The sequence below is a fragment of the Natator depressus genome, chromosome 9 (genome assembly GCF_965152275.1).
Source record: "Natator depressus isolate rNatDep1 chromosome 9, rNatDep2.hap1, whole genome shotgun sequence".
NCBI lineage: Eukaryota > Metazoa > Chordata > Testudines > Cheloniidae > Natator > Natator depressus.
This window is the reverse complement of record NC_134242.1, coordinates 57,750,232-57,777,233: the sequence shown is the minus strand read 5'-3', so window position 1 is coordinate 57,777,233 and position 27,002 is coordinate 57,750,232. Positions and strand designations below refer to the sequence as shown.

The window sequence follows — 27,002 nt, the reverse complement described above, 5'->3', positions numbered from 1 at the left end:
CTCCCAGGGTTTTCAGGAGTATCTCCGCATCCGTTGGACTCACTGATACTGGCACAAGGAGGAAGAGTCATTTTAAGACTATCTCCTAGTTTGCAGGGTCTCCATTCAGCACGCAGCTTGCAAAGTGCTACCACCTAGCACCCACTGATGCCATGCGGCAGTCACAGGTACATCCAGATAGCTCGGAACCAGGGGCTGGGATACGAGACCCAGCCAGAAAGAAGCCATCTATCGGCGCTTCAGATGCAGGAAGCAGGGTCAGGAAGAACCCCTCTGTGGCTGTAAGTCCCTTGTCTTGCACAATAGACAGGAGGCCAGGTGCTACCCCAGCAAACCTCAAAGAAACAACCCCGCTAACCCTCCCACAGCACGCCACCCAGCTGTGTGACCATGGGCCACACATCACCCTCCCAGCCTTTGGCCTGTATTTCCTCTGCAAGTTCCTTGGGGGCAGGGAGTGTCTTGCTAGGTATCTATACAGCAAGGGGCCCTGACCTCACGCCACTGCTGGGCTGGGAATACTAAACAGACTCTGCCAGGCAGGACAGATACACAATATTTTATTGACTTATTTTCCATGTGTTTAGTCCCCCAACAACACTTCCTACATTTTTTCCCCCCCTTTAACATTAAAAAAAAAAAATCTATGTACAGACCCATCTGGGCCAAGGGAGCGAATCTCTATGTACAGGATATTTACACACGGGCCGTGCACCCCTCCTAGCCAGGGGCAGGGCTGCCAGCCCCCAGGAGGGCTGCTCCCCCCATCTCCTGGGCTAGCTCTTCAGAGCCACCTCCAACTTCAGCATGTCCATGGGAGCACTCTTGGCCACTTCAAAGAAGACTCTGAAAAGGTGACACAGGCCTGTTAGTGGGGCACACCCGGCGGAGGCACACAGCATAGGACAGGGTACGGGGGGCGGGAGCTCCAGCCAGCCTGAGGGAAGTCTGCTGGGGCACTGGGCCCCAGCCAAATGCCTGTGGTCATTAGCAAAGGATTCCTTTCTCCAACGAGTTCATTAGGCATTGGTGTTAAATCGGCATGAGGTGCTCAGTCTAGCAACCCCACCCCCATGCCCTGTCCCTGTTGGCATGTCTCCAGCCACCATGGAGTCCTTCTGGGCACATGGGACCTGAGCTCCTAGTGTACAAGCCTTCCAGGCCCCTTTTACACAGAGCAAAGGGCAAATTTCTCTTTGCAGGTCCTCTCCCTTTCAGGTGCTACTCCCGCCCCTCCCCCAGCGGAGGCCTGCGGCATACATTCCAGGCCAGGGTGGCCCATGGCTCCAGCGTAAAGGGCAGTTTTGCTGGCTCTGCCCCTGCAGCAGCCACAGCCCAGGGAGAACCCCTTAGAGCACTGACAGATTGTGGAATGCAGGTCAGCCCTTAGCTGTAGTACAGAGAGCTCCTGCTGGGCCAGCCTCTGCCAGCCTGCAGCCAAACAGCCCAGGTGGCTCTATTGCTCCCCCCCGCCCTCGATGCAGCAGGCCCAGGGTGTCAGAAGCCACACCTAGCTCTAAAGAGACAAAGTTCAGAGCAACTGGGGGCAGCCAACCCTTGCCGTGCTGCAGATCAACGTTCTTCTGCAGAGCGCAGGCCAGAGCTCAGACAAGGTGATTACAATGGTCCCTTGGAAGCTGACACTGCACTGGGGCCAAAGCAGCAGGGCATTGAGATTGGGCAACAGCTTCACAGCTCCCACCCCAGGCTGCCCAGTGCAGCGCCCCCTGCTGGCCAGTGGAAGAACTCTCCCGGCCCCCAGCCCATCAGACACACCGCTACAAGGAGAGTCCACTCACCGGTGGGAGTACTTCGTGCGCACTGCCTTTAACTTGTCATCGTGCTGGTAGGTCAGCAGGAAGTTCAGCCTCTTCACCAGCGGATGGAGCTCATGAGAGCTGTATCCGCTGTAATACTCCAGCGTGGGGCTCTGCAACGTGTTAGAGACTCAGAGCCCGGTCCAGCGCCATTGCACACACACCCCACACTGCTTCTTCCAGAACACAGGAATAGATCTGACCCCTGGGATGCCCTGACCCTATAATGGCTGCTTGGCCGGACTCCAGTGCAGACAGGACATGGATCACTGGCCTAATTTAGATAACAGCTGAGTTTGGCTTGTCATCGTGGAGAGAAAGGAGCAGACACAGGCCCAGTCAGGTCCCCACCCGGAGCCAAAGCAATGGCCTCTGTGCAGGTGGCCATCTGCAAACAGGGACACTGTGGCCAAAAGGGGGAGCAGCCAAGCACCAGAGTCAGCTGCCAGGCAGGAAGCATTGGACAAGAATGTCACATCCTTCTCCCCTTGCCTGTGGGGCCAGCTATAGAGGATGAGAAGGTAGCGCAAACCCCACTCCTGAGGCTGCTGAGGGCCCGGCTTGGAGAGTGCGGTGAGCTACCCCCTTCTCTAACTGCCCTTGAAGGTACCAGGGGCTGCCCAGTACAGCTGCCCCTACCCCAGGCCCTGCACCCTCTGGAAGGTGGGAGCTGGAGAGCAGGCGTGGGACTCAACAGGGTTAGGAACTTGGGCCCCACAGGCTCACGTGTAGCTAGCTATTAGAGGCAGGACCAAAGGAGAAGCGGAAGGGGTGGGGCTTCCCTGCCCATCCAGGATTGAAAGGGCATCAGTAGCTCAAGGCTGGGGGTTCCCTGCACAGACTGCAGGATCTGGGACCAACCCTCCTGCAGCCACTTTCCCAGTGGCTCCAGGACAGTGCCCACCCGTAGGAACAGAGACTGGCGACTTGTCCCTGGGGGAAACTAGCAGTGTCGTCTGGCTGGAGAGCCAGCAACAGCAGCCAAAGGGGAAGCCATTCCGGGCAGCCTCCTGCCCCTTGGGGCCAGTGGAGCTAATCTGGACAGCCTGGTATGGGGAAGGGCCAGGAGAGCAGGGCACTCACCCATCCGCCAAGGCTCTTCATCTTGAGCGCCAGGAGCAGGCAGCTCGCAGCCAGCTTGGAAGCGCTCTCCTGGACGTAGTCGTACTCCGGCAAGGTCATCTCACAGATGAAGCGGGCCAGGGTCAGTGTCTCCATGCTGGCGTGAGCGCACTGGGACCATGGGAGGGGAAGGAGCTGCGGTGAGACCTCCCTGCTTAGCACTTAGTGAAGGGGAGATGCCTCCCCTAGGTGCCCCCAGAGCCAGGGCGGGCATGGTCATGGGGGAGCACACTGTCTGCACTGGAGAGCCCTGCTCAACGCTGGCTGCATGGGAGAGGCAGGTGGTCCCACCCAGCAGATAGCTGCCAGCTCACTGCAGTAAGGGCCCTGTCGGTGCTCAGCATGGGGGTGAGGAAGGGGGATGGGTCCAGAGCACCCTGGAACACAGGCACCCCATGGCCCAAGGGGAGAGTCACTGAGTGAGCCAGCCTGGCTGCCTGTCCAGGTCACTCAAGCCAAGCAGCTGGGACTGGACCAACTATCTCGCTCCTCCTGCCGGGACAAGCCAGATCCAGACCCCCAGACCTCTCCATGGAGGAGCCTCCAGCATCCAGGCCTGGACGCCTGCTCGTCTCCCACCCTGAGTGCCAAATACTCCTGTCCCTTCTGGAGCTCACAGCCAAGCCAGCACTTGATTCCCCTCCCTGGACGGAAGAGAGCTTCCTGCTGTGGGTGTGTCGGGCAGAGCAGGGGGCACCACTAGGCAGGGGCAGAGGAGCCAGCCAGCGCTTCCACATGACTGAGATGGCCAGGCCTGCATGGACCAAAGAGCAAGCGGATGGCGGAGAAAGAGACATTGCTGCTCCTGGCATGGCACAGAACATCTCATTCTGCTCCCCTCAGTGCCCTGAGCCGGGACTTTCCTCCAGGCCACTGTGGTGCGGAAAGGGACGGCAGGTTTTGGCAGGAGCGATAGGATCTGGGGGATGGGGAGAAGGGAGAGAGCTTGTTTGCTGGTTACAGCCCCTCGGACAAGCTAGCATTTTCCTTCCGGCAAAGGAGCAGCCTTTGCCGTCCCCAGGGCGCCACCCCCTCGTAGGGACGATGCAGACAGCATGAACGAGAGCACTTTATGCCTACATTGTGCTCATTTCCCCACCAGCAGCGCAATGTGATTGTGCCAGCTGGCTGGTGGCGGAGGGTGTCATCGAGGTCGCCTGCCAGCCTCTAGCTGTGACCACCCACATCCCCCGCTAGGGGCAGAAATGAGGCCCCACCTTGGCAAACCTCCGCAGGAAGCGATACGGGATGGGAATGTTGATGTCGAACTTCAGCGTGCGGAGGATACTCATCTCCATGGCAATCAGCTCCTCCCTCTTGTAGGCGTCGTCACAGATGTAGAGGAAGTCGTCCACACATGGGGGGCAGCGCTCCTAAAGGGGAACAGCCACAGAAACGCTCAGCCCCACCTACACCCAGGCCCGTGCTGCCCCAGTCCCTAGGGGGCGCTGTGCTGAGCTGCCTGGCAAGGGCTAAACTAAAACCCTGACCCCCTTGGGGTGAGATTTTCAGAAGCAGCTAGGTGAACTTGGAGCACGAATCCCATTCACTTTCAGTGGACTTGGCTCCCAATCCCTTTATCCACTTTTTGGAAGATTTCCCTTCTGGCTCTTTAAAAACACACTGGCACCTTCTATGAGATGTGAACCCTGGTGTCCTGGCTGGAGTTCAACCTGGATGAGGCCATGCTGCCCCCCAGGGACAGCCCTGCAGTCACAAATGGGATAACACCTCTCCAGAACTGCCCTGTATTGCTGCTGTTGAACAGCCGCCACTGTTCCAGAGGTGGCTGCATTTCAGTGATGGGCCAAATGATCGTTGCAGATGGCACCAAGCAGTGATGCACATTGAAGACGGGGCAGGCCGATGCAGAGCACTTCACTTTCATCCAAGTTTTCCATGGGAAACTTATTTTCAGCAAAAATTCAAAATCGAAAGATTTTATTGGGGAAATGCCGTTGCAGTGCCTCATGGGAGTTAGAGCTCAGGTGCCTCATGCTCCTGGTTCTCCTCTATAGGGTGGGCTCGACATCTTGCAGGATGCCCCAAAGTTTCCCCTCTTAGAAAGGGGAGGCAGTGCATCATGGGAGATGTAGTCCAACCAGGGAGCTAGACCATAGCGGAAAATCCAGCAGGAGACAACCCACCAACAATTCCCACAAGGCACTGCAGCAGTATATCTGGATTGAAATATCAATTTGGGGCATTTGATTGATTGGGAAATTTTTGACCAGCCCTACCCCAGTCTCCCCACCTGGGTAACTTGCCCAAACTTTCACCTTTCAGGCTGGGGATTTTCACCATAATGCCAAGGTGGTGGTGATGGGAAAGTCGGGGGGGGGGGGGGGAGACACATCTCTCCGGCTTGGTTTGATTTTTGGCTACAGAATAGGGTGTGGATGGTGTCCCAACAAACTGCCAGTGCCTGGAACAGCTGGGCTCCATTCCCAAGCACAGTGCATTGGAATGCTTTAACCAGCACTTGTGGGATCAAAAAGCATATCAGCCCTGTCACCAGTGGCAGCATTCTCTCCCTGGGACTCCCCCCCACTTCCTGTTTCCTTCTTCGGCGAGGAAATTAAACACAAAAACTCAAGTTAATCCTGCGTCATGGCTCCAACGCTCTCAAGTCAGGCGTAACATTACCGCCGCCATGCTATGGAGCGATCCATGCAGCCCTTCCTCCCTTGTTCAGGCTAGTTGCTCAGTGGCAGCTATCGCAGCACACTCGGTCCATAGGATGTGCACCAAGGTCCAAGTTCATGGGGCAGCTTTAGCATTTGGAATGTCCCAACTGCCTGATCTTCCCCCCCTTTGCTGGTACAGCCCTATTCACACCAGCACACGCTCCCAGGGATTTGTGTTAAAGGTGAGATGCTAACCAGTAGGATCTGTCCAAGGGCTAACTAGGATCCAAGGGGTGAATTCCAGCCCACCACTCCCTTGATCCCAGCCTGCCCACCCCCTCACGGCTCTTCTGGCACTGGGGCCTTTCGAGCAGCAACAGCCAATCGCTGTACCATGGCCTTAGCCACATGAGCTGAGTGGGGGCTATGATGTGACTGCACGGCATGCTCCATGTGTGTCCCTCTCTGAGCCTGGCATGAAGGGCCCATTAGCCATGTTTGGAAGGGATCTGGAGCCAAGTTTACCCAGCCACACAGTGTGTTCCAAGGGGCAGGCCATAGGGATGTGTTACCCTCTGCCGACAAGCCAGGATGCCCCCAACACCCCGCAGTTCTCTGCCCAGGCCAGAGCTGGGTCACCTCAAACTTGGAAGCGATGAGGATGGCCGTGGAACCGATGAGCTGCAGCTTGTCCCTCATGCTCACCACCTCCACCAGGTAGTGATCCACCAGCTTCACCGCCAGGTACAGCGTCTCATGGTTCAGCTCAAAGTTCTCCTGGGGGAGACACAGATGGAATGGCACATGCCAGCCAGTGTGACCCACACTGGGAGCAGGCACTCAGGGTTTGCTACGTTCCCCAGCTGCCCTCCGCAGGCAAGTGCCCCATGCAGCAGACTCAGGGCAAGGGGCAACAGCACCCCTCACTGCTCTGCTCCTGAGACTTGCCCTCATGCAGGCTGGGACTTGTTTTAGCAGCCAGGGGAAAATGCTTCCCATTCCCAGCCCGGGGGCGAAGGTCGCGTCTGCTGCTTTGCCCCAGGCTGCCCACCCCAAGTGCTCAGGCACAGATCAGTGTCGTTTGGCACAGGGAAGGGTCCCTGGTGCTCCACTTGTCTGACTCGCCAGGCTGTTCCTCCTCTCTCCAGACTCCAGGGCTGGCTCCTGACGTACGTCCAGAGGAGAGTCAGGGCCAGCGTCTCCACGAGGTTACCGCCCCCCCCGCAAGGACGGCGTGGAAACACAGTAAGCGGCTTCCTCCCCCTGGCCTGCAGCCCCCTTTCTGCAATCCCTTCTCCACTCACAGCCCTTTCACCCCTGCCACAAGCTAGGTTCACAGCTGCGTGCAGCCGAGCCACATGGGGGGGGGGGGGAATGTTTGTGGGATTTCTCTCCTCCACGTGGCTCCTGCTCAAGCCCACAGGGGAGGGAGGGCTGGTCTGCCCCACCTCCAGCTGGCTGGGGTTTGTGTTACAGACACTGTGCACACGCTGGCGCTCTCCTGGCAGCTCGTACTCTCCCTCCCCCCAAAGGAACGCAGGTGCGCACCTGGACCTCCACCATCCAGTCCACCAGAATGGCTCTCATGTCCCTGCTGATGTCGTACTGCTTCTCCATGTAGTTTGGGAGCAAGAACTTCTCCTGCCAAGGGAGCCGCAGAGAGGCTGTTAGTGAATGAAGCCCACCCACTGTAGCATGCGGGCAGGGGCCTGGAGAGGCTGAGTCCATGGCCCTGCCATCCTGCAGGCAGGCTGCTAAGCCCTCTCCATGGCACCATAGCCAGGAGCTGCCGCTGTCATGGCAGGGCCTCCCTGGGACAGACCCTCAGCACCACTGTTGACATAGGAGGGTCCTACCCCCCGCCCAAGCCAGGTTGTGTCTCTGCAATGGCTCCAGCTCTCGTGATGGGCTGGATGCCAGAGCCCAGCTGATCCTACCCCACGCTACTCATCCCTCCTGGGGCCAGCCAGCCCTGCTACATCAAGGGAAGGGGCACCCATGGCCCCCAGCAGGGATTAGTGGCTGGGGGAACAGTTCCTGCCAGAAGGTGCCATCCGCACAGACAATGCTGCAAGGAGAGCAGCAGTAACTGGGCTTTACCGTGCAAAGGTGAGCTAGGAGCCCAGCCTGCTTCCCCCGCTGGGCCAGCGAGCAGCACGGCCAGAGGGGAAATGGCCACCAGGGCCTGCCCAGGGTTTCTCAAGGAGATTCACTGCCATGGACAGAGTGGCCGTCAGCCTGCCCAGGACTAGCCAGCCTCCTGCCAGGAGAGCCCTGGGCTCCAGGGAGGCTGCGCGGAGCGGGCAGGGGGAACAGAGAGCTGTATGCAACAGGCTGCCTGGAGCTAGTTTGCCTGCTTGGAAAGAGCGAAAGCCTGAGCCAAGCCAGCCAGGACATGAGTCAAGGGCTTCTGGAAATCAAGCTTTATGCTTCAAGTGCTAAGGTGCAACCCGCCTGCCCTCCCAATGCACCAGCCCCCCATTTGCAATGCCATGAAATGTGGAAGACAAATGCACTGGAGGGGGCTGCACTCTCTTCTCTGGAGACAACGGGACTTCATAGAATCACAGAATATCAGGGTTGGAAGGGACCTCAGGAGGTCATCTAGTCCAAGCCCCTGCTCAAAGGAGGACCAATCCCCAATTTTTGGCCCAGATCCCTAAATGGCCCCCTCAAGGATTGAACTCACAACCCTGGGTTTAGCAGGCCAATGCTCAAACCACTGAGCTATCCCTCACCCTTTCAGACTCTAGAGGCCTCAGCCTGGCATTCTAGCTCCTTCCTGTGCCTGATGCCCCCTGGATCCAGCCTGGCATCCCCAGGGCGTCGAGGCAGCGAGCTCCGAGAGGCTGGGCCAGTCCAGCAGAGGAAGAAGGAGAGAAGGTCAAAGCTGAGATCCCTGTGCCCTCCCCAAGCACCACACACCTCTCTCTCCTTCATGTAATTGAAGATCTCCTTGGCGTACTCGGCGCTGGCGTAAGCGTCGCCCAGCTGCTCCTTGTCAATGTCCTCAATGGCAGGCGCCTGCGGGGAAGGAGAGAGGGTTGGGGGATAGCTCTGGGGTCCCAGAGGTACCTCGAGAGAGGAGTCCCGTGCGCTTGTGACAAGGAGGCAGTGAGAGCGATGGCTGGTCAGGCGCTGGGCTGCCGGCCCCAGGCTGCTTTGCCAACGCACCTCTCTCAGCTAGCAGAGGAGCGTCCACAGCGATGTGGAAACCGCGGCCTGGAACACAGCCGGCGCTGCAAGCCCTGTCACTGCGCTTCATCCTGCTCTGCAACACCTCTCGTGCTGCTCTCCCAGCTCACCTGGCGGGACTTTTCTGGAGCAGGTTGCCTATGTGGCCTGCAAGGAGCAGACCTGTCCCCCACAGCGTTCAGGGGAAATTAGCCCCCAGATCCCATCTGTGTAGCCCAGCAGCTGGGGAGGGGGCAAGGTGTGGCTTGGCTTCACGCACGCAGATGGACAGGGCCAGAGGCTCAGTCCCCCTACAGGGTGAGCAGTTGAGGCAGCAACTGCAGGCAGTGTTCCGGTATCCCCAGGAAGAGGTGAACGAGCGCCCTCTAGGGACAGGGTGAGGCATGGACACTTGCCTCCTGTGAGGAATGCAATGCCAGAATACCAGCTGAGCCCCATGTGCTGCTCAGGCCTATCGCCCTCCCAGGGGCCACTAGGTTGGCAGTGGGCACCCAATTCCACTGACCTGCACGGGCGCTGGCTCCTCCAGCACCGGGTCATTCTTGGGAACCAGTTTGGGCTCAGCAGATGCCTCATCTGGGGGCGTTTTCCTCGTTGCCCTAACAGAAGCAGCCAAGAGCGGGTCAGACACTGCAAAAGGCCAGGCTCAGGGGCAGCCTGGGGAGTCTCTGGCTCTAGATCTCAGAAAGAGGTTGGGGGGTGTTGGTGCCCCAGGAATCACCAGATCACATCAGACCAGGGTCCGGGAGCCCAGGATCCTCTCTCCAATAGCACCCTGTAATAGCTGCTTCAGAGGCAGGGCAAGAAACCCCCCAAGTGAACAAAGACACCTGCCCATGAGGGAAATGTCTTCCCTGTCCATGACTGGCTGATACCCTGAAGCAGGAGGCTTTACAGCCCTGTCAATATTTTATCTTGACTATCACCACCATGAAGGTTCCCGTTATCCACATCAACACCCAGACTTTCCCTGAATTCCACTACGCTTTTGGCCTACATGAGATCTTGTGACAGAGTTCCACAGGCCAACTGTGCATTGTATGTAAAAGGCATTTTCCTTTAGCAGTTTTAAATGGAATGGCTTTCAGTCCCATTGAAGTCCCCTTGTCCTTGTGTTAGGATGACAAGGATCTCCCATCTGTCCCCTCTGTACCACTCCCTTTCTACATCCGCCTCACATCCCCTAGTATTAGTCTCCTCTCCAAGGCACACAATCCCCATCTCTCTTCCTACGAGTTTTTCCAGGACCCTGAATCTTCTCATCAAGGAGACACACACACATGCGTCTGCCATCTCCTTTCAGACAGGGTGATAATAACTGCCCAGCATCCGTGGGCAGCACGCCCCATCGATATATAATGGCATTAGACTATTTTCCACATAGCAACACCCCTTCCTTCCACATCCCAGCTTCCTATTTGCCTTTAGCTGCAGCCACATCCCTTAGGATTTCCCTTCTCCCCTGTGCATCAGCCAGCCAGGATGGAGGGATGTTCCTCTACCCCATTTTACACTGGGGGCCTGGCCTGGCCTGGCCTGCAGCTTCTCCCACTCCATTTTCTCAGCTATCCTCCTAGTTCCCCTCTGGAGGGGAGCTCACCATGGCCGCAGAGTCTGCCAACAGGTGGGCTGAGCACATTCCCAATGGCGAAAGCCTCTCCGAGGACACCCCACCCTCCCAGCTGGCAAAGGTCCTGCCATCAGAGGCCCCAGCTCCACCAAGAGACCCTGAGAGCCAAGAAGCATTGGCACAGAGAGACATTAAGCTTTTGGAGACTGACCCTCTGCCAGAGGGTCCCCTTGGGCTGCAGCCTGGAAAGTGACAGCACTGTGCGAGCCAGTAATGGTGCTAGCCAGAGGGACAGCGGCTCCGATAACAGGGTAAATGCGCATCCATCAGAGCAAGGACCCCAGCTCAGCTGCAAGGGGTGGGCGACGCTGGGGCTGCATCAGGGCTGACCCACAGAGTGTTACTCACTTTTTCAAGTTGATCTCATTGTTCTTCAAGACCCCCAGAGCAGCTGTGCCTTTCTGTGCCTTCCTGGGACCTGCCTTCGTGGCATCCTTCTTCCTCAGGCCAGCCTGGTTCTTGTGAGCCTGGCAGGTGAGAGGGCAATGCTGGGAACACAGCATGACACACAGAGGGGCAGCCTGGCCAGGCTCCCCAGCATTGCACCACTCAGACAAGCCTGCCCATGGCAGTGGGTGCCAGGAGCTCTGTAAAGCTTCACTTAGCAACAAACAGCGTTGGGGGAACATCTGACAATCAGACAAACACTGAGGGGGGATTCAGGAAGGCACTGTGCCAGGAGAGCTCAGCGTACTCTGGCTAGGCAGGAGCACCAGGAACTGGGGTTAAGCAAAATGGGGTTTTTACAGTGCTGTGGAGCCCTGATTTCCCAGACTCCTGGTCAACCAGGTTTGGGTCTTGCAATGACTGGAGCTCTGCTCCCATGACTCCAAGTACTACAGAAGGAGAGCTCCCATCTTGAGGAGCTCAAGGTCTGGGATGCTGAAGCTAAAGTCCTTGGCAGCTTTACTTGCTGAGGCCCCCTGGGATTGGACGAGCACAGATGAGCACCTTGTTATCCAATGCCCTGACTCTAAAGAGGCCTGTGGGGATCAAATGTGAGTTTTAGTGTCTAGAGCCTGAACTCTCTCTGCAGATCAGCACAAGTCACCACAGAGATACAACATGTTAACCACTGGGAACTTTCAGCAGCAACGGAAAGTGGAAATATTGGAAACTTTTAATAAAATCTCCCATACAATCATGGCACAAGAACATAGGAATGGCCATCCTAGGTCAGACCAATGGCCCATCTAGCTGATAGTGGCAAGTGCCAGGTGCTTCAGAGGGCGTGAACAGAACAGGGCAATGTATCAAGTGATCCACCTCCTGTTGTCCAGTCCCAGATTTTGGCAGAGGCTTAGGGCCACCCAGAACATGGGGTTGCATCCCTGACCATCTTGGCTAATAGCCATTGATGGACCTATATTCTGTGAACTTATTTAATTCTTTTTTGGCCTTCACAACATCCCCTGACAAGGAGTACCACAGGTTGACTGTGCATCGTGGGAAGAAATACTTCCTTTTGTTTGTTGCATATTAATTTCATTGGGTGAGCCCTGGCTCTTGTGTTACATGAAGGGGTAAATAACACTTTCTTATTCACTTTCTCCACACCAGTCATGATTTCATCGACCTCTATCACATCCCCCCTCAGTTGTCTCTTTTCCAAGCTGAAAAATCCAGCTTGTAACCCAGATGGCTTCCAGCAGGGATGGAAATCCAAGCTTTGCACTCTGTTTGAGGGGTGACCAGCTCCCTCTGTGGCAGGAAGTTCGGTCACAATGCTCCTTAAGCAGTACACTGCAACATGCACTGTCTAGAGGGACCCCTGGGGAGGTGTAGGAGCACGTCCAATACAGGGAAGCCAATGAAAGGAGCTAGTCCCTCCGAAGCAAACAGGTTTGCTGCCTGGTTTGCCTGCAGGCTATTGATAGTTGTGAAGTTTCACTGGATGTTGAGCCCGCCAGTCTTAGCAGGGAAAATATTTTAAGGTTAACATCAGCATGGTCTAGTGGTTAGAGCACAGGGCTGGGATGCGGAAGAAGAGTTTGTTCCCTGATCAGAGTGTAAGGACTAATATATGGGAGCATGGTCTTTATATCAGAGCAGTGGGCCAGGCATCAGGACCCCTAGTCCCCCACACCCCTGCCCATGCACGAGTCAGCACCATACAAGACCAGACAACAGGACAGGGGGACACAAGGTAGAAATGAAACATTCAGCTCAGAGAGGAACCCTGCCCATCCAGCTCCCCCACAAGCTTCCTCCCCAGTCCCTGCAGCAGTGCTGTGTCCTTACGTTAGTGAGGTCTCCGAAGGCAGACCTCTTCTTGGGTGCCCCCTGGGGTGAGGACGGGGACCTCTTTGCTTGACAGCTCTCCTCCTAGAGCAAGGAGCAGATCATTGAGATGGCAGGCTGGACCCAACCTCACCAAGCGTGGGCTCCTCTGCCACCCTTCCCTTGGCAGCCATGTCCAGAGCAAGGGACATGGCACCGAAGATACCAACTTTCAGATACCACCAGTCGAGGTGGGTGTGGAAGCGTCACGTATTCTCACAGCTCCAGCTGTGATAGGTCTGCCCCACAATGCCACAGTAGCTGAATCTGATGTATCAGCCTCACCAAACCCAATTGAGGGGGAAAGTGAGGGCAGGCTAGACCCCAGCTTACAGACAGGGTTTGAGGCTGCGTGAATTGCCCAAAGGGCAACAGGCCAGACTGAAGCTCTGTAGGGGCCAGCCCGGAGCTTTAAAGCATTAACACGACTGAAGTGCTGGGACCAATCTTGGCCCAAATCTTAGAAGAGGGAGAAGCCACCTTTTCCCTGTGGTCTCCAAACTCCAGGGACGAGCCCGCACCTTTACCAGCAAAGGCCCCATTGCAACCCCCGAAGCGAGCGATCCATATGTATCCACATCCCCAGCTCCCAGCGGGGCAGGAGGAAATTACTAGCCCCACAGACTCACCTTCTCAGGTCTGGCATTTTCCACTGCTCCTGCTTTGCCAGGCCGGAGCTGTTTACTGCCCGTGGTCTTGGAGTTGCGTGGCACTGGCATCTTCTCCCGTCAGCCTCCGCCCAAGCACACCTGCACACAGAGGCGAGAGATGCCCCCAAAATGCTGACTAATGATCTCAATGCACTTTACAGACTCAAGACCTCAGCCTCCCTCATGAGGCAGGCAAACAGCCTTCACCCGCACCTCACAGATGGGGAAACTGAGGCATGGGGAGGGGAAAGGATTAGCCCAAGGGCACCCAGTGAGCAGCGCTAGGAGACATGGGTTTATTTTCTATCCATACTCCCATCTGTTATCATCCAGACCACAGAGCAGTGACTGCAAACCTCTGCCTCAAGGACTTTAGCAGCAGCTCAGACACTACCTTTAATACATGTAAACTCCTCACAGGCAGAGAGTAGCCCTTTGGGATCAAACAGAATCCACCACCTCCCACAGCTCTCAGCGACTCCCTGGGAAGGCTAAGCTGGGAAGCAGTGCCTCCCCACCCCCCAGCCTCACCCCTCACGGTCTGGTTTTTCAGGTGCTACTGGAGCCACCGTTGCTTCTCCAGGCTAACGCCACCTCTCTCCACAGCTTTCAGTCCAAAGGACCCTGGGTCGTGGCCACCCCCATTCCATTACCTTCTGATTGGGGAGCAATGCAACAAGAACCACCCTATTGTCATGGGGAAAAGGCAACGGGATGAAACAGCTTCTGCAGGATCCTGTTAGAGTAACGGTTGCCCTGCCATGGCTCCATGGCAGCATTTCCCCTGGGCCCCTGCACTGGTGCGAAGCTGCTTTGAGGAAGGCGAGTGGCACAGAAGCAGAGCTAGTCTGGGGGCCTTCTCATGTGAGGCGGGAAAGAACCACTGCTAGGGCTTAGGAGCATGCAAGCCAGAGTGAGCATACTCCCTATTTAACTCTTTGAATGCCACTGGGGTCTCATGGAAATAACAACTGGAAGCATTCCGAAGGCCGGGAAGGAGGCTGGGGCCTTTGTCCATGGGCCCATGGGGTAGCAGGAGGGCTGAGGCAACAGGAAGGCAGGAAGGATGCTGGCAGGTGGGTTTGGTTGTTGGGGGTGGTGGGTGGGGAAGATTGGGGCTTTCAGCAGCAGTTTGCAGGCAAGTCTATCCATCCGGAGCATTGGAGGTGCTGAAGATGATGCAGGCATTAGGGAGGTAACAGAGGAGGGGAGCATGCCAAAAAAAATCCCTGGACACACTCATGTACCCCTGCAGACCCTAACCTGCAGCACTGCAGAGAACCAGCCACTTCTCCCTCAGGGTTGTCTGGCTGTTGAGGGACATGATGAATGGGACACCAGCAGGCCAGTGCCAACCTGGTGACAGCAAGCTGTCCAGCGGAAGATCCAGATCTAAGACCCACTGTAGGACCTTTGCTCCCTGGCCCCCAAAATAGGATATTTAGTTACAATTCAGATTTAATTCAGTCTATCCCGCTCTGCTTCTTCCTCCCTCCCATCACTCTGCCAGAGGGCTGGCAGTTAGGGCCCAGCTGGAAGCGTGGTTGCACCGAAGTAGTGACATGCGAGGTAGGGCTGGGAGAAAGCAGATATTATTAATGTGCCTAAAGAGCATCCAAGATCAGGACTCCATTGTGCTAGGTGCCATATAAACAGAACAGCAGAAGGTCCACGCTCCAAAGAGCTTGTAATCTATACAGGGGGGAAGGGATAGAACACCAGCTGAGTGAACCATGTAATGGCAACAAATAGCATGTTAGTCCCATGATTAAATGGAAAGAAAAGGGAAGGTGAGGAGGGTGCAGGGGAGAAGATGGTTAGAGTGGTAGTGTGGAGAGAAGCGAAGATGAAGAGACTGAGGAAGAGGGTTGGAGCAGTAGTCCAATGAGAACTCCAGAAAGGTCTCTGGATGTCTGAAGGTCCCTGCCTTGGCTGCTTCTACAGCTGCTCCTATCAGCTGGTGTATCTGGCTAGTTCCTCTCTGCAGTTTGCACCCCCTCCTCTAGGAAACAGAGACCCCATTGGCTTGCACTCGGGGAAGCTAGAGCAGCCCATCTTTACCTGTCTTCCAGTCAGTCTGATGCAGAGGAGATCTGCTCATGCTAGGGAGCCAGACAAAATCACCCCAGCATGTTAAGGGCCTAGCGTGTTCAGTGCCTTTGGCAGCGCCAATCCCAACACCTGGTGTAGCTCCAGGGAACACAAACCAACAGATCAGGGTAGGGATAGCTCACGCCCACAGGAGCTGAAAAGCCTTTTGTTCTGGAGACCTAAGCCATGACGACAACCCAACCTAGAGTGACTTTCCAGACAAGCTCCCACCAGCTCTGCTGTTCTCCCATGTACAGCCCAGACCGCACCCTGTCACTACAGAGAGCACTAGGCTGTAACAGTTTCCATTGACTCCAGTGGCCACTGTGACATCACCCCTTCACAAATGAATCCTGATATGTGGGTCCCCCTTCCTGCTCAGCAGCCATTTTCAGAGTGCATGTTACAAAGCCTTTCCCAGCATCTATATACTGGCCAACATCCAGCTCTTAATTTTCAGTCATAAATCACACAGCCAGGAGGGGAGCATCATGACCACCATTTTACAGATGGAGAAACTGAGGCACAGGGCTGTGAACTGACTTGCCTGAGGTCACCCAGCAATCCCATGGCAGAGCTGGGACTAGAACCCATGTCTCCTGGGTGCTCTATCCACTAGGCCTCACTGCCTTAAGATAGGGGGAGACAGGAGGGCAAAGCAACTGTCTGTATGGCTTTGGAGCTGGATTATCAGCCCTGGAGACTGATTGGCCTCTATTTACTCACAGAACAGGTACAGATGGGCACCAGCATGGCAAGCTACCCACTCACAATGCCCCAGCCAATGCACTTCAACCTTGACATAGAATAGGCCTCATTAGTGTCAGCGGATATGGATTGTGAGTGGGCCCCCCACCTCACTAGGAGCTGGACAGAGACACGCTCCCCCCACCCAGGCACTAGACAAGAACAATTTTGACACTGTAGCTAGATCTCAAACAGTTGTAATGAGCCCATCCCCACAACAGCTGAGCACCTGCCTGCCAGGCTGGATGTGAACTAGCAACCTAGATGTGAAAGGCTCCACAGTCCGGGTCCAGGTCTGTAGCTGTTTGCATGTTTGTTTTTGCATTAAGTAGCCGGTCTGAGCCACCTAAGGGCAGAAGTCCATGCAGTGACATTTTGGGACTGTCAACATTACCCTCCTCCCCTTTAAACTAAGGATGCTTGGAACCAAATCCATGCTTTATGTGACTGTACTGAGGTCATGGGAGTTGTGTGGGAAGGTAAGTATGGACTTTTGTCCTCTGGTTAAATTGATGGAAGGGGGGCAAACGGAGAGAACACTTTCCTACAGTGCCATCAAGCAGTCATTCCACTAGCACATTTCATTCCCACCCCCTTCCCAAAGACAGCCCTGGAATGTGTGCTCTAGGTCAACAAGGTTAATTATAGCCAAGAGCCATAGCACATCAAGCCAGGGACACATCTCAGGTGCTTTAATAATAGGAGTACTTGTGGCACCTTAGAGACTAACAAATTTATTTGAGCACAAGTACTCATTTTCTTTTTGCAAATACAGACTAACACGGCTGCTACTCTGAAACCTTTAATAATAGGGTACTTGGTGGAAAACATGCTATCATTTTAGCAACTGGGATTAGGTTTTCCAGGACCTTCCAACCTGGCTCAGAAACCTGGATTTCCCAAAAGGTCTGTAGTAAAACAGGAACAATGGCTACACATCACAACTGGCTTGGTTTGCAATATCCACCCAACAGATTCAAAAGACACAACTGAGTTAGCTAATCCACATAGACAGAAATTACTGAGCTGCTGTTTGGAGACATATTATGAATAAAACCATCCAATCAGAGGAGTGCCAGCCAGGGTTAGTGTAGCACCCAGCAAGGGAAAGGAGGCCAGTACAAATCTCATCACCATCCAGCTGCCCCCAGCCACAAGAGATCTGAATTTGCACCTTCTCCCGGAGTCACTGAACTTTGGCTCAGAGTAAAGGAATCTGGAACACACACACCCATTATGTAATCAACCCTGAACCCTTATAAATTGCTCTTTCCCCCCAGCACGGCTCGGTGTCAGCCCACGGCGGACTGCAGGCCCTGGGAGGGAGCAATCAGCAGCTGCCGAAGCTCCCTGCCAACCCCACAGCGATTTCGCAGGCGACGCTCAGGGAAGGGGCGGCAGCAGCAAGCCGAGAGGAAGCGCAGGCCGCAGGAAGGACAAGGGCAAGTCTGCCCGGGCCACATGCCGGAGGGAAGGCGCAACGCGGGCTGCACTGATGCGGGTCAGGGACGCTGGCACCCCGGGCAGTGCGGGGCTGGGCAGAGCGAGCCGGGGCCCGGAAAGTGCAGGCCAGCGGGGGGGTAAGGTGACCCGCCAGTCCCGGAACTCACCTGGCCTCTCAGCGCCCGGCCCCGATCCCGGCCCGATCCGGCCTCCGCCCAAGAGCTGTGGCTGCTGCTGCACAACGTAGATTTGAAAACTGCGGCCCTGGCAGGAGGCAGCTTGCGATTGGCCAGTCGGAAGCCAATCAGTGAGCCAGGTTGAATGCGGTTGCTAAGGGCGGTGCACAGCGTTTTAAAAATCGGCTCCCTCAGCCAATGGGAGAAATGGCTTCTCGGCCGGCGGGCGGGCCAAAATACACGGGGGGCGTGATCTCCCTTACCCGCCATTTTCATTGGCTGGGCACTCGCCAAGTGGCGCGTCTTGTTTTAAATTGACCTTAAAGAGCCAGACAGCGAGGAAAGTGTTAGCAACTGCTGGAGCAGGGAGGGACTGCGCGGGGACTGCCCCAGCCAGAGTCTGTCCCCCCCACGCCCCAAGGCCTGCACCCCCCTCACCAGGGATGGCCCCGCTTTGCTCCACCTGCCGCTCCTCCTCAGCCACTCTGGCACAGGGACCGCAAAACGTGGAGGAGGGGCGGAAAGAGAACAGGAGGACTTGTGGCACCTTAGAGACTAACCAATGTATCTGAGCATAAGCTTTCGTGAGCTACAGCTCACTTCATCGGATGCCTGCAGTGGAAAATACAGTGGGGAGATTTTATATACATAGAGAACATGAAACAGTGGGTGTTACCAGACACACTGTAACCAGAGTGATCAGGTAAGTTGAGCTATTACTGGCGGGCGGGGCGGAGAACCTTTTGTAGTGATAATCAAGGTGGGCCATTTCCAGCAGTTGACAAGAACCTGTGAGGAACAGTGGGGGGGGGGGGAGAATAAACATGGGGAAATAATTTTACTTTGTGTAATGACACATCCACTCCCACTCTTTATTCAAGCCTAAGTTAATTGTGTCCAGTTTGCAAATTAATTCCAATTCAGCAGTCTCTCATTGGAGTCTCTACGTAAAAGAATAAATGGACACAAATCAGACATCAAGAATTATAACATTCAAAAACCAGTCGGAGAACACTTCAATCTCTTTGGTCACTCGATTACAGACCTAAAAGTGGCAATTCTTCAACAAAAAAACTTCAAAAACAGACTCCAATGAGCTCACCTTACCTGATCACTCTTGTTACAGTGTGTATGGTAACACCCATACTGCAGGCATCCAATGAAGTGAGCTGTAGCTCACGAAAGCTTATGCTCAAATTAATTTGTTAGTCTCAAGTGCCACAAGTACTCCTTTTCTTCATCCCTTAGGGGCTGCCAACTTTCTGACCGAACAAAACCAAACACGCAGCCCCTGCCCCTTCTCCAAGGCCCTACCCCACTCCACTCACTCCATCCTCCTTCCATTGCTTGCTCTTCCCCACCCACCCACACTCACTCATTGCGGGGGGAGGGTCCCTTTTCTACCAGGTGTTTGTTTGAAAACTGGCGACCTGGCAACCTACTGCTAATGGGGGCTTCCTCTTCTTAAACTGGGTTTTCACACTGCTAATTACAGACACTGAAGTTGCAGAAAGTGCATTTTCTAGATTGTTTAAGAATATGTTGAATAGGACTTTCCCAGAATAGGCCCCTGGGTGACACCGTCTGTCCATTCTGAAAATTGACCATTTATTCCTACCCTTTGTTTCCTGTCTTTTAGCCAGTTACCAATCCACGAGAGAACCTTCCCTCTTATCCCATGTCTGCTTACTTTGCTTAAGAGCCTTTGGTGAGGACCTTGTCAAAGGCTTTTTGAAAATCTAAGTACACTATATCCATTGGATCCCCCTTGGCCACATGCTTGTTGACCCCCTCAAAGAATTCTAGGAGATTGGTGAGGCATGACTTCCCTTTACAAAAACCATGTTGACTCTTCCCCAACAAATTATGTTCATCTTTGTGTCTGACAATTTTGTTCTTTACTATAGTTTAAACCAGTTTGCCCGGTAATGAAGTCAGGCTTACCGGCCTGTAATTGCTGGGATCACCTCTGGAGCTGTTTTTAAAAATTGGCATCACATTAGCTATCGTCCAGTCATCTGGTACAGAAGCTGATTTAAATGATAGGTTACAGACTACAGTCAGGTTTCAGAGTAACAGCCGTGTTAGTCTGTATTCGCAAAAAGAAAAGGAGTACTTGTGGCACCTTAGAGACTAACCAATTTATTTGAGCATAAGCTTTCGTGAGCTACAGCTTATGTTCAAATAAATTGGTTAGTTTCTAAGGTGCCACAAGTACTCCTTTTCTTTTTGAGACTACAGTCAGTACTTCTGCAATTTCATATTTCAGTTCCTTCAGAACTCTTAGGTGAATACCATCTGGTCCTGGTGACTTATTACTGTTTAGTTTATCAGTTTGTTCCAAAACCTCCTCTAATGACACCTCAATCTGGGACAGTTCCTCAGATTTGTCACCTAAAAAGAATGACTCAGGTTTGGGAATCTCCCTCACATCCTCAGCCATGAAGACCGATGCAAAGAATTCATTTAGTTTCTCCGCAATGGCCTTATTGTCTTTGAGTGCTCCTTTAGCATCTTGATTATCCAGTGGCCCCACTGGTTTTTTAGCAGGCTTCCTGCTTCTGGTGTACTTAAATTTTTTTCTGCTATTACTTTTGGAGTCTTTGGCTCGCTGTTCTTCAAATTCTTTTATGGCCTTCCTAATTATATTTTTACACTTCATTTGCAAGAGTGTTGCTCCTTTCTATTTTTCTCAGTCGGATTTATCTTCCACTTTTTAAATGATGCCTTTTTGCTTCTCACTGCTTCCTTTACTTTGTAGTTCAGCCACAGTGGCACTTCTTTGGTTCTCTTTTTTAATTTGGAGTAGACATTTAAGTTAAGCATCTATTATGGTGTCTTTAAAAAGTTTCCATGCAGCTTGCAGGGATTTCACTTTTGGCGCTGTACCTTTTAATTTCTGTTTCACTAACCTCCTCATTTTTGTGTAGTTCCCCTTTCTGAAATTAAATGCTACCGTGGTGGGCTGCTGTGGTGTTTTCCCCGCCACAGGGATGTTAAATTTAATTATATTATGGTCACTATTACCAAGTAGTCCAGCTATATTCACCTCTTGGACCAGACCCTGTGCTCCATTTAGGACTAAATCAAGAATTGCCTCTCCTCTTGTGGGTTCCAGGACTGGCTGCTCCAAGAAGCAGTCATTTAAGGTATAGAATCATAGAAGGTTAGGGTTGGAAGGGACCTCAGGAGGTCATCTAGTCCAACCCCCTGCTTGAAGCAGGACCATTCCCAATTTTTGCCCCAGATCCCTAAATGGCCCCCTCAAGGATTGAACTCACAACCCTGGGTTTAGCAGGCCAATGCTCAAACCACTGAGCTATCCCTCCCCCCAAAATCATAGAATAGCAGGGTTGGAAAGGACCTCAGGAGGTCATCTAGTCCAACCCCCTGCTTGAAGCAGGACCAATCCCCAATTTTTGCCCCATATCCCTAAATGGCCCCCTCAAGGATTGAACTCACAACCCTGGGTTTAGCAAGCCAAAGCTCAAACCACTGAGCTATCCCTCCCCCCCATGAAACTTTATCTCTGCATCCCGTCCTGAGGTGATATGTACCCAGTCAGTATGGGGATAGTTGAAATTCCGCATTATTATTGAGTTTTTTATTTTAATAGCCTCTCTAATCACAAAGTAAAACTATTTCACGATGTTTATCTCCCCCCCCCCCCCCCACTGTTCCTCAGATGTTCTTGTCAACTGCTGGAAATGGCCCACCTTGATTATCACTACAAAAGGTTCCCCTCCCACCCCACACCCGCTCTCCTGCTGGTAATAGCTCACCTTAAGTGAACCCCGACCTGGAGTATTCTATCTGCTACCCAAGATCCATAAACCTGGAAATCCTGGACGACCCATCATCTCAGGCATTGGCACCCTGACAGCAGGATTGTCTGGCTATGTAGACTCCCTCCTCAGGCCCTACGCTACCAGCACTCCCAGCTATCTTCGAGACACCACTGACTTCCTGAGGAAACTACAATCCATCGGTGATCTTCCTGAAAACACCATCCTGGCTCCTATGGATGTAGAAGCCCTCTACACCAACATTCCACACAAAGATGGACTACAAGCTATCAGGAACAGTATCCCCAAAAATGTCACGGCAAACCTGGTGGCTGAACTTTGTGACTTTGTCCTTACCCATAACTATTTCACATTTGGGGACAATGTATCTCTTCAAATTAGCGGCACTGCTATGGGTACCCGCATGGCCCCACAGTATGCCAACATTTTTATGGCTGACTTAGAACAACGCTTCCTCAGCTCTCGTCCCCTAATGCCCTTACTCTACTTGCACTACATTGATGACATCTTCATCATCTGGACCCATGGAAAAGAAGCCCTTGAGGAATTCCACCATGATTTCAACAATTTCCATCCCACCATCAACCTCAGCCTGGACCAGTCCACCAGTCCACACTTCCTGGACACTACGGTGCTAATAAGCGATGGTCACATGAACACCACCCTATACCAGAAACCTACTGACCGCTATTCCTACCTACATGCCTCCAGCTTTCATCCAGACCACACCACACGATCCATTGTCTACAGCCAAGCTCTACGATACAACCGCATTTGCTCCAACCCCTCAGACAGAGACAAACACCTACAGGATCTTTATCAAGCGTTCTTACATCTACAATACCCACCTGGTGAAGTGAAGAAACAGATTGACAGAGCCAGAAGAGTACCCAGAAGTCACCTACTACAGGACAGGCCCAACAAAGAAAATAACAGAACGCCACTAGCCATCACCTTCAGCCCCCAACTAAAACCTCTCCAACGCATCATCAAGGATCTACAACCTATCCTGAAGGATGACCCATCACCCTCACAGATCTTGGGAGACAGGCCAGTCCTTGCTTACAGACAGCCCCCCAACCTGAAGCAAATACTCACAAGCAACCACACACCACACAACAGAACCACTAACCCAGGAACCTATCCTTGCAACAAAGCCCGTTGCCAACTGTGCCCACATATCTATTCAGGGGACACCATCATAGGACCTAATCACATCAGCCACACTATCAGAGGCTCGTTCACCTGCACATCTACCAATGTGATATATGCCATCATGTGCCAGCAATGCCCCTCTGCCACGTACATTGGTCAAACTGGACAGTCTCTATGTAAAAGAATAAATGGACACAAATCAGACGTCAAGAATTATAACATTCAAAACCAGTTGGAGAACACTTCAATCTCTCTGGTCACTCGATTACAGACCTAAAAGTGGCAATTCTTCAACAAAAAAACTTCAAAAACAGACTCCAAGGAGAGACTGCTGAATTGGAATTAATTTGCAAACTGGATACAATTTAACTTAGGCTTGAATAGAGACTGGGAGTGGATGGGTCATTACACAAAGTAAAACTATTTCCCCCTGTTTATCCCCCCCTGCTGGTAATAGCTCACCTTAAGTGATCACTCTGGTTACAGTGTGTATGGTAACACCCATTGTTTCATGTTCTCTATGTATATAAATCTCCCCACTGTATTTTCCACTGAATGCATCCGATGAAGTGAGCTGTAGCTCACGAAAGCTTATGCGCAAATAAATTTGTTAGTCTCTAAGGTGCCACAAGTACTCCTTTTCTTTTTGCAAATACAGACTAACACAGCTGCTACTCTGAAACCTGTCTAATCTCCCTGAGCATTTCACAATCACTATCACCATCCGGGTCAGGTGGTCGGTAATATATCCCTACTGCTATATTCTTATTATTAGAGCACGGAATTACTATCCATAGAGATTCTATGGTACAGTTTGGGTCATTTAAGATTTTCACTTCATTTGATTCTATGCTTTCTTTCACGTATAGTGCCACTCCCCCACCAGCACAACCTATTCTGTCCTTCCGATATATTTTGTAACCTGGTATTACTGTGTCCCATTGATTATCCTCATTCCACCGAGTTTCTCTGATGCCTATGATATCAATATCCCCATTTAATACGAGGCACTCTAGTTCACCCATCTTATTATTTAGACTTCTAGCATTGGTATATATGCACTTTAAAAACTTGTCACTTTTTAGCAGTCTGCCATTACATGATGTAAATGAATGGGACTTTTTTTCATTTGACTCTCTCTCATCAGATCCTACCTGTATTTTATCATCTTCCATCCTCTCCTCCTTATTAGGACATAGAGAATGTCCCCTAAGGGATGTCTCTGTCCGAACCACATGCTCCTCTGCACCTTTCGGCTTTCCCCCAGTCCTTAGTTTTAAAACTGCTCTACAACCTTTTTAATTTTAAGTGCCAGCAATCTGATTCCATTTTGGTTTAGGTGGAGCCCATCCTTCCTGCATAGTCTCCCCCTTTCCCAAAAGTTTCCCCAGTTTCTAATAAATATAAACCCCTCCTCCCTACACTATCATTTCATCCACACATTGAGACCCTGCAGTTCTGCCTGTCTAACTGGCCCTGCACACGGAACTGGAAGCATTTCAGAGAATGCTACCATGGAGGTCCTGGACTTCAATCTCTTACCTAGCAGCCTAAATTTGGCCTCCAGGACCTCTCTCCTATCCCTCCCTATGTCATTGGTACCTACATGTAACATGACCATTGGATCGTCCCCAGAACTACACATAAGTCTATCTAGATGTTTCGAGAGATCTGCAACTTTCGCACCAGGCAGGCAATTCACCATGTAGTCATTCTGGTCATCGCAAACTCAGGTATCTATAAAGAAAAAGAGTACTTGTGGCACCTTAGAGACTAACCAATTTATTTGAGCATAAGCTTTCGTGAGCTACAGCTCACTTCATCGGATGCATACTGTGGAAAGTGTAGAGGATAGGTTCCTAGGTTAGTGGTTCTGTTGTGTGGTATGTGGTTGCTGGTGAGTATTCGCTTCAGGTTGGGGGGCTGTCTGTAGGCAAGGACTGGCCTGTCTCCCAAGATTTGTGAGAGTGTTGGGTCGTCCTTCAGGATAGGTTGTAGATCCTTAATAATGCGTTGGAGGGGTTTTAGTTGGGGGCTGAAGGTGACGGCTAGTGGCGTTCTGTTATTTTCTTTGTTAGGCCTGTCCTGTAGTAGGTGACTTCTGGGAACTCTTCTGGCTCTATCAATCTGTTTCTTCACTTCCGCAGGTGGGTATTGTAGTTGTAAGAATGCTTGATAGAGATCTTGTAGGTGTTTGTCTCTGTCTGAGGGGTTGGAGCAAATGCGGTTGTATCGCAGAGCTTGGCTGTAGACAATGGATCGTGTGGTGTGGTCAGGGTAAAAGCTGGAGGCATGCAGGTAGGAATAGCGGTCAGTAGGTTTCCGATATAGGGTGGTGTTTATGTGACCATCATTTATTAGCACTGTAGTGTCCAGGAAGTGGATCTCTTGTGTGGACTGGACCAGGCTGAGGTTGATGGTGGGATGGAAATTGTTGAAATCATGGTGGAATTCCTCAAGGGCTTCTTTTCCATGGGTCCAGATGATGAAGATGTCATCAATATAGCACAAGTAGAGTAGGGGCGTTAGGGGACGAGAGCTGAGGAAGCGTTGTTCTAAGTCAGCCATAAAAATGTTGGCATATTGTGGGGCCATGCGGATACCCATAGCAGTGCCGCTGATCTGAAGGTATACATTGTCCCCAAATGTGAAATAATTATGGGTAAGGACAAAGTCACAAAGTTCAGCCACCAGGTTAGCCGTAACATTATCGGGGATAGTGTTCTTGACGGCTTGTAGTCCATCTTTGTGTGGAATGTTGGTGTAGAGGGCTTCTACATCCATAGTGGCTAGGATGGTGTTATCAGGAAGATCACCGATGGACTGTAGTTTCCTCAGGAAGTCAGTGGTGTCTCGAAGGTAGCTGGGAGCGTAGGGCCTGAGGAGGGAGTCTACATAGCCAGACAATCCTGCTGTCAGGGTGCCAATGCCTGAGATGATGGGGCACATCATGTGATGATATATATGCCATCATGTGCCAGCAATGCCCCTCTGCCATGTACATTGGTCAAACTGGACAGTCTCTACGTAAAAGAATAAATGGACACAAATCAGATGTCAAGAATTATAACATTCATAAACCAGTCGGAGAACACTTCAATCTCTCTGGTCACGCGATTACAGACATGAAAGTTGCGATATTACAACAGAAAAACTTCAAAACCAGACTCCAGCGAGAAACTGTTGAACTGGAATTCATTTGCAAATTGGATACAGTTAACTTAGGCTTGAATAGAGACTGGGAGTGGCTAAGTCATTATGCAAGGTAACCTATTTCCCCTTGTTTTTTCCTACCCCCCCCCCCCCCCAGACGTTCTTGTTAAACCCTGGATTTGTGCTGGAAATGGCCCAACTTGATTATCATACACATTGTAAGGAGAGTGATCACTTTAGATAAGCTATTACCAGCAGGAGAGTGGGGTGGGGGGAGGTATTTTTTCATGCTTTGTGTGTATAAAAAGATCTTCTACGCTTTCCACAGTATGCATCCAATGAAGTGAGCTGTAGCTCACGAAAGCTTATGCTCAAATAAATTGGTTAGTCTCTAAGGTGCCAGAAGTACTCTTTTTCTTTTTGCGAATACAGACTAACATGGCTGTTACTCTGAAATCAGGTATCTATGTTTCTAATGATCGAATCGCCCATTACTAATACCTGTCTCTTCCTAATAGCTGGAGTTCCCTCCCCCGGAGAGGTATCCTCAGTGCAAGAGGATACCACAACATCATCTGGAAGGAGGGTCTCAACTATGGGATCATTTCCCTCTGCTCCAGTTGGATATTCTCCTTCCCTGAGACTTTCATCCTCCTCAACAGCACAGAGGCTGTCAGACCGGGGATGGGACCATTCTACTGTGTCCCAGAAAGTCTCATCTATGTACCTCTCTGTCTCCTTTAGCTCCTCCAGTTCAGCCACCCTGGTCTTCAAAGCCCGTACACAGTCTCTGAGGGCCAGGAGCTCCTTGCACCAAATGCACACATATGTCATAGGGCAGGTAATCATACATGCTGCATTGGGTGCAATAAGCTGGATAGCCCCACTCTGTTGCTGGACTTCTGCCTGCATTATCTTTTTACTCTTGAAGTTAGTTCCCTTGTTGAAGTTTTATTTTTATCAGGGGGTGGTTTTGGCTTTAAGTTTAAATAATGTTTGTAGCCCCCCTCACACTCTCTGCCTGAAAACATTACAAGGAGTCCGGTGTCACCTTAAAGACTGACAGATTTATTTGGGCATAAGCTTTTGTGAGTAAAAAACCCACTTCTT

At 52.3% G+C, this 27,002-nt stretch overlaps 2 protein-coding genes across 3 annotated transcripts; one reads left to right on the top strand and one right to left on the bottom strand.

The window, feature by feature from the left end:
• Positions 1 to 597: 597 nt before the first annotated feature.
• CCNB3 (cyclin B3) lies at positions 598 to 17,908 on the bottom strand. Of its 2 annotated transcripts, none has more exons than XM_074963050.1 (12): positions 17,770 to 17,908; positions 13,301 to 13,420; positions 12,633 to 12,716; positions 10,740 to 10,858; positions 9,267 to 9,360; positions 8,492 to 8,590; positions 7,115 to 7,207; positions 6,206 to 6,343; positions 4,157 to 4,312; positions 2,901 to 3,074; positions 1,800 to 1,930; positions 598 to 846 (listed from the first exon to the last, which is right to left on the bottom strand). In XM_074963050.1, exons 2-12 carry the CDS (start codon positions 13,388 to 13,390, stop codon positions 777 to 779), a joined length of 1,248 nt encoding a protein of 415 aa, XP_074819151.1. In that variant the 5' UTR covers positions 13,391 to 13,420; positions 17,770 to 17,908; the 3' UTR covers positions 598 to 776. The 2 variants fall into 2 exon arrangements, with proteins under 2 accessions (XP_074819151.1, XP_074819152.1); XM_074963051.1 differs by having other exon boundaries at positions 601 to 846; positions 2,901 to 3,050.
• A 363-nt stretch (positions 17,909 to 18,271) lies between these two features.
• On the top strand, positions 18,272 to 24,386 carry LOC141993219 (uncharacterized). Its single transcript, XM_074962647.1, has 3 exons — positions 18,272 to 18,481; positions 21,464 to 22,845; positions 24,375 to 24,386. The coding sequence occupies exons 2-3, from the start codon at positions 21,799 to 21,801 to the stop codon at positions 24,384 to 24,386; spliced, it is 1,059 nt and encodes a 352-aa protein (XP_074818748.1). The 5' UTR covers positions 18,272 to 18,481; positions 21,464 to 21,798.
• The last annotated feature ends 2,616 nt before the right edge of the window (positions 24,387 to 27,002 follow it).